The sequence below is a fragment of the Gymnogyps californianus genome, chromosome 1, assembly GCF_018139145.2.
Source record: "Gymnogyps californianus isolate 813 chromosome 1, ASM1813914v2, whole genome shotgun sequence".
NCBI classification, from domain to species: Eukaryota; Metazoa; Chordata; class Aves; order Accipitriformes; family Cathartidae; genus Gymnogyps; species Gymnogyps californianus.
In genome coordinates, this window is record NC_059471.1 from 11,410,558 (window position 1) to 11,422,604 (window position 12,047).

At 42.6% G+C, this 12,047-nt stretch overlaps 1 protein-coding gene across 1 annotated transcript in view; it reads left to right on the top strand.

Annotated features, from left to right (window-relative positions):
• Positions 1–10,682: 10,682 nt before the first annotated feature.
• DEUP1 (deuterosome assembly protein 1) overlaps positions 10,683–12,047 on the top strand; it is a 45,509-nt gene continuing 44,144 nt past the window's right edge. The window contains exon 1 of the mRNA XM_050892561.1: positions 10,683–10,726. Within this exon, the coding sequence (XP_050748518.1) occupies positions 10,683–10,726 (44 nt within the window). The remainder of the gene's footprint in view (positions 10,727–12,047) is intronic.

Sequence of the window (12,047 nt, forward strand, 5' to 3'; positions counted from 1 at the left end):
GAAGAATATTCAAGACTGTGAAAGGATCACTATAGAACAATTCATGGTGGCTCTCATGTTACTACACAACCATGTTATTTAGTTATTTAGAAAACAATTAAGTTCTTACTGAACCAAAATCTTCTCTGCAGACCTATGTCCACAGTACATCTGGTTTTAATGGAACATTATGAGAATAGCTAAGGAAGTTCTGGAAATAAAACTATATTCACCATTCAAACATTCTCCTTTATACCTGTTGCAAAAGTTTGAAAGGAGGATTGATTCTCCATTTCGTATTTGTTCAGTCCTCTGTTTCAGCTGACCTGTAATCCTTCCCTGCTCCAGTAGCAATGGAGCCATGAAAGGCAGTGTGCTTGCATGCATGATGAACTCGACAATTATATAACACAGGTACATCATAAAATTGGACCAAAAAGCATAAATGTTGTATTATGGATACAATTTGTCTTTTGAATGCTCCTTTGCCCAGCACCAGTGTGTGTATAGCTAGCAACTAGCATCCCAAACAGACCCAAATATACAAAGGTGATTTTGGTCCATACTGGCAGAATCTCATTCTTCTTACTTTAGAACAAACTACTGTTGTCCCAACTCCCTTCACACGTGTGCTTTGTATCTACCCTGTCTGCACCACTGCTGCTCCCATTCCCCTTATTCTTTCATCAACCTAGTCCTTCCTCAGCCTGTCTCAGTTCTTCCCTTAATCCTGGTATTTTTCACACACCATGCTGATGTCTGTGACGACTGCTACAGGACCATCTTCTTTCTCACGTCTTGTGTTCCAGATGATAGGAAGAAGGAAGCAGAAAATAAATCCCTTTGCTCAGAGGCCAGAGACAGAAATAAAACCAGGGCTGACTTCTTCCCTACTTTCTTGTCACCACTTTACAATAATGGTATCAGCTTCTAAAGTATGCACACAAAAGAAAAACAGATCTAATTGCCATTTCCTAGGAAGGGCAATGGAAAAGGCGACTAATCAGAGGTTGAAGTTCTTGAAATTCAACAGTGATGCTCCTTCTCATGCTATTGAAAAACTGGCTCAAACCCTGGCCAATTATTCACGAGAAAGACATAAAATTTGACAATGTCCAGGTAAAATCAGCCTTTGATATCAGCAGCATCAGAAAACCATTCCCTGGCTATACACTGTCTTTGCTGTTGGTATCTTCATTGCTTTGCCCTGAGACCCGGTCAAGGTCAGGTTGGAACCAGCAAGTAGCAGGAGGCAGGTTTGAATGTACCAGTGAGGAAAAACACAGCCCCCAACCCAAGAGAGCTCAGCCAGGTTTGGCCAGTGAGGTCAGCAAGAGGAGCTGCTTTGAGGAGAACTCTGCCTAATGCCCCAGAAATATCCAGCAGCAACTTGGCCAAGCAACCCCAAAGCTATGAAAGGGCAGAGGTCAGAGTCAGCTGTATTATTTTTCTTGCCACACTTACTGAGTTGGGAGATCGGATGCTTCAAGATCCATGCCCCTCCAAGAATCTTTTGCCCTGGCCAGCCAATCACCCAGAACAGGTCTAAGTTCAGAGTGCACATTTGTGTTTGTGTGTGTTTGCATACATGTGTGTGTCTGTGTGTTTCCCCATGGGTCCTGCACATTTTTCCCCTCTAATTTGATCAGCTACTCTCAATAAAAACTAAATTGACTGTGGCTTATATCTGACCAGTTACTCTTTTGGATAACAGCATAATGCTTACAGTATAATAATCAGTGATGACTGCGATAAAGTTGTAATGTGGTCTTATGAGCTGGTGGTGTCCAGGTTGGGAGGGAAAGTCAAAGTCAAGCTCCACCCTTAGAAGTCATCTGGTTCCTCTGCTGAAGAGTGGGAAAGCACTCCAACCCCCATTTTCAGCTTTTAGAAAATGTAGAGTATTTCTGTTAGCTCAGATTCTATAGGAAAGCCTTGCTTGCTTTTGCTTTTTCCAGCAAGCTGAAGCAAATTTTCCGTCGCTGCTGTTGCTGTTATATATCTGAATGCAGTTTGCCCTGCAAGGAGCACTCATACTAACCAAAGTTTCATCACTGTAAACTGCCAACTGTTAAGCAGAACTTGATGTTCAAGTAGGTGCAGTATTTGCTCAGCCCAAACTCAGCCTTGAGCTTGTAAACAATCAAGAGCTGGCAGAAAGCAAAGAAAGTAAACAGATGTTGTGTTACTGTTCTTTGCACTCTAAATAGAATGACGACTCTCAAGGTCAGAAGGTTGAATTTAGATGTTAGATTGTTAAAAAGCAGTTTTCTGTTTCTAGAGAAAAGCAAGAGTGTGACATAGCCAGTATCATATCTGCCTGCCTCTGAGTCCCTAGCCTGACTGTCCAAATACCCCTTTACAGTCATGTCAAATGGGGGCTTAACTTTGCCAGACAAGCCAAATAGCTCAGGCCTCATAATGAACTTCTGTAGAAGGCAACATAGCAATACATTTTAATTGCTCTACCACTGTACCCCAATACTAATTCTAAAAATAATGACATTCAGATCATTTGAAAACTAAACGGTGAACCTAAAGATAAAAGAAATAAAATTAGTTAGGGCAGAGTACATGATCATCCAAGCAGAACCTGAAAATACCATCTTAATATAACCAATATTGTGTTGCATTCTATATGAATACATTCTTATGCAAGTGAGTAATGTGAACTCCCATGTCATCTCCTCAGTTGCTAACTCTGAAACCCTGAATGACAACTTAAATGTCAGCACTGTTAATTATTTCTCTACAAGTTATTTCAACAGAATATTCACTTAATGTGCTTAAGTCAAAAAAGTGAATCTTAAATCTATGCAAGATTACAAAAGTTCCAATTATCCACCCTTCAGCTGTCAAACTTAAATGTGACCAAAAGCAGCTTCTACAATCCTTATCATATTTTGTGCCATTGAAAACGAAAATTGTAGAGATATCATAAAATAATTTAAATTTAACATGAAACAAAGTGCAAAATCTGTTTCCTGTAATCCCTTCAGACAGTACAAACTCAAATTTGTGCTTTAGAGAGCTTATATTTTTCTATAACTTGCCTATTTTAACAGGAATAATTTTTAATAAATCCTTATGTCAGTGTGGCACAATATAGCAACTGAAGCAACTGTGGCACGATATATAGCAACAGATGAAATGCAGGATATGAAGTTTAACAGACTCTTTTCTCTTTTTTTAATTGCAGACACCATCACAGACAAGAGACTATTTCATTTTATAAGTAAAAACAAGTTAACCAAGAAAGTTAACCATGCTGCTAAACCATAAAGTATTATTTTTATGCTGCAGTAGCAATAGCTACAAAGGAAAGACTATACCATGCTAAAACACGTTGCAGTAATGCTAAACATTATTATCAGTTTCCAGAAAAACATAAGCAGAAAGCTTTAAAAAAGAGATTTTTCTTTTGTGCATACATTATCTAGCATTAGATAGATGAGATTCACAAGACTAAGTGCCGGCTCCTGCACTTGGGTCGTAACAACCCCATGCAATGCTACAGGCTTGGGGAAGAGTGGCTGGAAAGCTGCCTGGCAGAAAAGGACCTGGGGGTGTTGGTCGACAGCCGGCTGAAGATGAGCCAGCAGTGTGCCCAGGTGGCCCAGAAGGCCAACAGCATCCTGGCTTGTATCAGAACTAGTGTGGCCAGCAGGACGAGGGAAGTGATCGTCCCCCTGTACTTGGCACTGGTGAGGCCGCACCTCGAATACTGTGTTCAGTTTTGGGCCCCTCACTACAAGAAAGACACTGAGGTGCTGGAGCGTGTCCAAAGGACAATGAAGCTGGTGAAGGGTCTAGAGCACAAGTCTTATGAGGAGCAGCTGATGAACTGGGGTTTAGTCTGAAGAAAAGGAGGCTCAGGGGAGACCTTATCGCCCTCTACAACTACCTGAAAGGAGGCTGTAGCAAGGGGGGTGTCGGTCTCTTCTCCCAGGTAACAAGCGATAGGACAAGCGGAAATGGCCTCAAGTTGTGCCAGGGGAGGTTTAGATTGGATATTAGGAAAAATTTCTTCACCAAAAGGGTTGTCAAGCATTGGAACAGGCTGCCCAGGGAAGTGGTGGAGTCACCATCCCTGGAGGTATTTAAAAGACGTGTAGATGTAGCGCTTAGGGACATGGTTTAGTTGTGGATTTGGCAGTGCTAGGTTAACAGTGGGACTCGATGCATCATCTTAAGGGTCTTTTCCAACCTAAATGATTCTATGATTATTACATCATTAAAGATGTAATTGTCACAGCAACAGGCCTAATGGCACCTTTATCCCCTTTCTTCATTCTCTCAGAGCACTACCCTTAATTTTCAGGTTTCCTACTACAGGATAAATTCTTACAATTCTCCACTTTTAGACTAGGTCCCAGCCTACAGTATGACTTATCAATCGGTTTAGCTGGCAAATCCAACTAAATCCAAGCTCCTTCTGTTCTTCCCCTCAGTGATCTCATAAGCTGCTTAAGAAAAGAGTAGTTTTCAGTTTAAACTAGAAACAAAATATTTAGAAACAGCACTCTGCCTCTGTGTCTGTATTATGTCAGGATTTATCACCTCCTGCCAGTAAATTAGTTAGGCACCTTCAGAATCCTCAGGCAGATTTTATGCCTGTCTAATTTTCGCAAATGGAAATCCCTCTTGCAAAGGTTCTTTTTTAAATGTCATTCTTCTCTTAGTGCTTATGTCTTAGGGATTTTTTCGTAGGTTTTATTGTCTCTCAGTGACTTCTGCATATTTGTTGATGGATGGCTTATACTGAGCTATTCCTTTTCCTTTCTGTCTGTCACTTCTAACAGAGCTTCTGTAAATTAAGTTGGTATGTTCATAAACATCCAGACTAACATACAGAATGTAATTATTAAACTATTATAGAGCTGCTATGAATCCATCACATAAATGTCACTAAACCTGATGTCACTAAAATGTGATTTCTACACTAAAGAAATGAGCGTGTTTCTTATGAGAGCTACATTGAGCCTACTGCAACAAAATGTTTGATCAAATTTGTCATCTGAGATTGCAAAGTAAGGTATGAATATATCCTGTAAATAAAGGTTGCATTTAAAGTTAAATACACAAATGCACTTAGCTTTTACCTACCATTACATATTACACTACAAAAATAACACATCTTGAAGAATTCAAGTGACAAATATCTAGGAAGGATAACCAATAGGTATATAATCATTTATCACTTAAATTACATCTCAGTTATGCTACTCCCTTAACACCACCTCTTTTACTCTGCTCTGGAAATATGCTATATTGAATTGTATATCATTGATTTATTATTAGAAATGTACCAAACTCTCAGAATTATTATTAGACTAAAAGTATTTTGCTTTACTTAGGACTTCTTTAAAATCTTTTATTACAATTTGGTGGTGGAATAGATTTGTTAACAGAATTAATGTTTCCTCTCAGAAAAGTCTGTTAAAATAGCTATGTGCTTCACAAATATTATCGACAAGAGCTCGACAACTTCTTGTAAAGCCCACACCAGTGACAAAAGACATCTTGTACGACAAGACTCGCTTTCCATGGTTCTCTGCAAAATAGGAACATCTGCGGCATATACTCTGTTGGTTGCAGGATACCTGTCAATAATGTGTTGTAATGCAACATAAAAGAGAAAAAGTGGAAAATAATTCAGAGTTGCAGATATTGAAAGACCAACATTTCTCTTTATACTGCGTCTTCCAGTTTTTCTACTGGAGCTGTTAATCTCACCTGGGTGCATGCATCCCAGAACCAGGCTGAGCAAGGGGCATGCTATTGAAGGTATAGAACATTATGCCCCTTGGATCATTACTTGGATTTCCCTATACTCTCTTGCTACCAGCTAGTTGTGACAGTGAATAGAATAGAATAGAACAGAATAGAACAGAACAGAACAGAATAGAATAGAATAGAATAGAAATTTGTTGGAAGGGACCTACAACAATCATCTAGTCCAACTGCCTGACCTATTCAGGGCTGACCAAAGGTTAAAGCATGTTATTAAGGGCATTGTTCAAATGCCTCTTAAACACTGACAGGCTTGGCGCATCGACCACCTCTCCAGGAAGCCTGTTCCAGTTTGACCACCCTCTCGGTAAAGAAATGCTTCCTAATGTCCAGTCTAAATCTCCCCTGGTACAGCTTTGAACCATTCCCACACGTCCTATCACTGGATCCCAGGGAGAAGAGATCAGCACCTCTCTCCACTTGCCCTCCTCAGGAAGCTGCAGAGAGCAATAAGGTCACCCCTCAGCCTCCTCTTCTCTAAACTAGACAAACCCAAATCCCTTAGCCGCTCCCCACAGGACCTGTCTTCCAGCCCTTTCACCAGCTTTGTTGCCCTCCTCTGGATGCATTCAAGGACCTTAACATCCTTCTTAAATTGCGGGGCCCAGAACTGCACACAGTATTCAAGGTGAGGCCACACCAACGCTGAATACAGCGGGATAATCACCTCTTTTGACCGTCTGGATATACTGTGTTTGATGCACCCCAGGATGTGGTTTGCCCTCTTGGCTGCCAGGGCACACTGCTGACTCATACCGAGCCTGCTGTCGACCAGCACCCCCAGATCCCTTTCTGCAGGGCTGCTCTCCAGCCACTCCTCTCCCAATTTATACTTGTGCTCGGCGTTACTCCATCCTAGGTGCAGGATCCAGCATTCCAACTTCTTAAATTTCATCCCATTAATCATTGCCCAATGCTCCAATCTATCTAGATCCCTCTGCAAGGCATCTTCCTAGCTAATTCCCCTTGTTTTTATACAAATATCAGTGTTGCACCTTGTTTTGTTTGACATTTGGTCACACTCTGTTGTGTCCCTGCCCTGATCTACCTCCTTTTTTTCTGCAGAAATATGCTTATAGCTTTCCATTAATTTTAATCTATAAGCTGATTTGAAAGTATTTCCCTTTTTTTTTTTGCTGGCTATCATAAGTTGTGTAAAGCATGTTCTTTAAAGTCAACATGTAAAAGTTTTGTGCCTCATAAGACAAGCTCTAGTCGAGGTGATGTGGATGAGCAAAAGTAAATAGAAAATGACAACAATTTGATATGGTTTTTTTTTAATACAGTGAAAGAGATATCTAAAGGCACATCAGAGAGTTAGAAACACAACTCTGGCTAATGGCAGTGGAATTGTCCTTCTAAAAAGCTTTGAAAATGTCGATACGTAATTTTAAAATTATTTTTCTGTATTTTTTTAAGTTGCCCCCCCCCCAATTCTATTTGGGCATGACAGATGGAAGTTAAATTTCTGAATAACTCATTACCACTGAGAGAGGATGAGACAGGGAGGAAATTAAAATATATGCACTGGGAATATGGCTGAAAAGTTCACTTCAGTTGCTGCAGATGAACAAATGGAAATTTGCTGGTGGTTACATTAAAAATTATTTCTAGTACATAATACTTTAAATCATCCTAAATTTGAGTATTTAAAATAAATCATCCTAAATTTCATTCTTCTTAAAAAAAAAATCTTAAAACAGTATTTCAATTAGAAGAAATTATATTTGAAACATTTCAGGTATCAAAAATCAAATGTTTCAGTGTGATTTCTTCACATTAATTCTATTACAGTAAGTAAATAATGAAGGAAAGTGTAATTACAGAAGTGTAATGAAGAAAATGTTTTCAGGGCTCAGAGTGCAGCAACAGGTCCCGCAACTTCCTCCCCTCTTCCCTAAGGGTTTGGCTGCCTGCCCTCAAGGCCAGCTCTGACACGGTGCAGCCATAACCTGGGGTCAAGGCTGCTACAAGACAGAGCCGTGAGATGCTGTGTTGGGGGCCTATACCCTCAGCTCAGGAGCAGCATTTCAGCTCAGGGCCATGCTCCTGGGCCCTGTCTTGAGCAACGCTGTAGCTGTGCCTGTGCTCAGCACCACACCACGCTGCTCCTAATTTTGCTGACTTGCCTTCCGGAGTCACCTCAGGAGTCACCTGCCCATCACCACAGGCTGGTCTGGCCATCCCTCAGCTGTGGCAGACCCTGGTCACCATCCCTGTCCCCATTCGGCTCTTCCGGCTGGGTGCTGTGGGGCTGCGCTGTGTTGGGGAGAGCACTGCCCTACACCTCACCATTACCCTCAGCTCTGGGCTCCCCTGCCCTCACCCAGCAGCTGCTCCTGCTGCTGCCTGACAAATAAAGATCTAAAGTGTTCCTGGGATATTCCTGAAATGAAATACAGCCATGAAAAAAGTGTAAAGCAAAAATAAAAACATTTTTAGTAATCTTTAAGAAAACTGCAAGAGAAAAATGTCAGTTATTTTCTAAAGTGAGTAAGCAAACTTTATCAGGAACCTTCCTGAAACTCTGCACATAATTTTATTTTAATCTTTCATTTTAAAAATATTTTTCATAATTCATAGCTTGCAACAATATTTCTGCTGACATGAAAACCATCTGCCTTAGCACACTAGGTAGGAACCAAATGAAATAGATTATTCCTTAGAACTGATATTAAAAATGCAGCTCACTTGGCTAATTTAAGTAAACAGTCCAAGCAGAACAAACCAAAATGTTGAAATTTAGTGTACCTAAATAGTCTAGCGGCTCCCAAAAATGCTCCATTTCAGGACAATAAATACAAAGTGAATTGTACTGTCCTGGTAGAAAAATTCCCTGGTGTTTGAAGAGATCAATAAACCCTAAGTTTGGAAGCACAGATTATTACTGTAAAAAGTTGAAATAGCTGTGATTCTTAAAAGTGTTTTGTTGTTGAATAAGGCAGACTGAAGTCCACAAAAATGTAAAGAGAAGTGTCATCCAAACCTAGGTCGTTTGCACAATAACCTGAAAATCATTTGAAGCCACAGCTAGTCATTCAGAAAGAAAAGAGTAATGGTTAGCCTTTTCATTATCTAGTAATAATAGCGTTTTAAAGGAAAGAAAAATAAAGAAGGAAAAAAAAACCCCAGCACCCTGCCTACTTATTTCTTAAACTATGTTAAAGCAAAAGTACATGTTCTTTACCCCGGGTGATATTTCCTGCGGTGAAATTCACTCCAGCTTCCTTCAAATCGATGGGTGGCTACTGGAGGGACGCAGGGCCCTGCAAAAAACCACGAGTGACACCGGGACGCCCGCGCCGCTCCCCCTGCGCCACGGCAGCTCCCTGCCGGCCCCGCGGGGCCTCTTCGCACCCTCCTTCCCTTCGCGGAAAGCAGCCACAGCCCTGGCACGCCCGACCTCCCCGGGCCCTGCCCCAGCCCCGCCGCCCTCCCCTCAGCTCTCCGGCAGCTCCCCGCCGCCCCCTCCAGCACCCAGCCGGAGCCGCTATCCGCCCCTCGGCCCACCGCCCCGGCCTCGCCCCCTGCCCCACCGCCTGCCTTGCCCCCGGTGGCCGTCCCGCCCCACCCCGCGGCCCCCGGCTGCCCAGCCGCCCGCCCGCCTTCCCGCCTCGCCCTGCCGCCCTTCGCGTTACCGCGGCGACGGGAGAAGCCGCCCGGCGCTGTCCGCAACGGCCGCTGGGAGCGGCGGACCGGGGCGCTGACGGGCGGGAGCTAGGGCGGGATGGGGGAGCGGGGGGGTGACCGGGCAGCGGAGCTCATGCCGCGGCCATAGCGACATCGGGTGCGAAAGGAGCGACGCGGGGAGCGCGGCAGGTAACGGTCGGGGAGGGGGCGGCCCGGCCGTGGGGGTCCGGGGGGCGCCGTGGGTGCCCCGGTCTCCTCAGGTGCCCAGCACAGCCAAGACTGCCCCGGTGCCAGTGTCACCTCAGGTGCCGGGCTCTTATGGAGTCAAGAGAAGTGAACCTGTGGCAGTGTTACCTCAGCTGCCGGTCCCTGCTAGAGCCACGACTGCCCCCGTGGCAGTATCACCTCAGGCGCTGGCCCCCTGTGGAGCCAGTGCCCCTGTGGCAGTGTCACCTCAGGTGCCTGGGCCCTGCGGAGCCAAGGCTGCAGTGCCATGTGGTGGTGTCGGCACATCTGTATGTGCTGGTACCCATGCCCTTGAGAGCCCCGCTGCTCAGCCCACAAAGAATTAGGGCTGTTTCATGCCATCCTGTCACCCGTAATGTGGCTGGTTCCTGTTCTTGCATGCAGCCAGGCTTGCCCCACGTCCTTGTGTCCTGCTGGACCCACAGAACTGGACTGGTCCCAGCAACAGTCTTGTTCTGATCTTTCTGCCAAGGTACTTGAGGGCTGTGTGTCTCAGCACCGCATCTGCTAAGCAAGGGAGCGAATAGTCAGCAGGAGTCCAAAATTGTGTTTGAGAGTAATTATAGCCTGGGTATAGGTTAATTAGGATGTGTGAAAGTGTGAGAAATGCAGCCATAGATCCATGCATGGATGCAGCCAAATGGTTGATGAATGCAGCCATGGATCTATGACAAATTTAGCTTTATGGGTTTTAGAGTGTCTTGGCAAATCATTGACATCACACAACAGGGAATGATCCAAAACAAACTTCCTCATAGAAATCCAGGGCTACCCTCAAGCTAGCACCACCTCTAGTATCTCAGTGCTGCACCAAGTGTGAGAGCTGCTGACACTGAGCTGAGTTTACTCTAGAAGTTTTCATCTTGCCCATTCCAGCCCGTAATTAGAGCTACGTTCCCCTGCCCCTGTTGTTTGCAATGGGAGAATTACAGAAATTGGAAGGAAAGCATAGAACTATATGTAAATGCACGCATTTAAGAATCTGAATCATTTGATTTTTGTTGTTTCAACAGGTTAAAACGACCATCAGTAATATGGAGCAGGACTTAGAAGTGTTTCAGGAACAAGCTGTCGCTAAGTAAGTAATGACTTATTGTCTGGGAGTTGAATATATAATGGAGTTGAATGTGGGTTTATTAAAAATGTGAAACAAAATATTAATGATTTTAGAAGCAAATGTGATTCTTTCTCAATTTCTTCTGCTGCTTTCTATGCAAACTGGAGAGGTTACTGATAATTAAGACAACACATCTTACTGCTTTAGCTAATAATCTACTGACTGTTTCTGTTAGTTATTTAAATTTTTTAAATCTTCATACCTGAACAAAAGGGGAAATAAAGAAAGCTATGTGGGGTTTTATTAAGATGTTAAGAAATGTTATTTTAAACTGTTTTAAAAAATACTTGAAGTTGCTAGGCTACAGCAGTATAAACTTACATATTACAGCTCTTAAAACATTCAAAAATCTTAAAAACAAGGCTATTAATTGCTAAAGCCCTAGTCTTATTTTGCACAGGTAATAACCACAATTGTTCTTCCCAAGTATTAAGTGCACTTTTCATCACAACACAATAATTTTTTTTTTTACATAATCCACATTTAGTTCTTCTAGTGTTAGTCTAAAAAAGTATTAGTACAGCACAAAATCTTTCTAAAGAAGTGTAAACATGGGTGAGATTTGATGTAGGACCTCATCCCATCCTGCCTGTTCAAGAACACAGCAATATAAAAAGTACTTCTCCATATAATGAGCTAAATAGAATATTTATCTATTATAATTTGTAAATAAACTTACTACCTATTTTTCATATAAAACAGTTTCTTCTATCATTATTACTAAGAAGAAGTCCAAAGTAATATGACGCTGTTGTGGTTTGTCCCCAGCCAGCAACTAAGCACCATGCAGCCACTCACCCCTCGCCCCTCCCAGTGGGATGGGGAGGAGGATCGGGGAAAAAAAAAGTAAAACATGTGGGTTGAGATAAGAGCAGTTTAATATCGAAAGCAAAATAAAATCTAATACTAACTACTACTAATAAAAATAGAATAATAATAATAGTAGTGAAAAGGAATATAGCAAAAAAAAAAAAAGAGATAAATAAAACCCAAGAAAAGACAAGTGATACACAATGCAATTGCTCGGTCACCACACACTGACCAATGCCTGAGCAGCAATCCACCCCTCCCGGGCAACTTCCCCCCATTTATATACTGAGCATGACATCCTATGGTATGGAATATCCCTTTGGCTAGTTTGGGTCAGCTGCCCCGGCTCTGCTCCCTCCCAGCTTCTTGCACACCTGCTTGCTGGCAGAGCAGGGGAAACTGAAAAGTCCTTAACTTAGTATAAACACTACTTAGCAACAACTAAAACATCAGCCTGTTATCAACATTATTC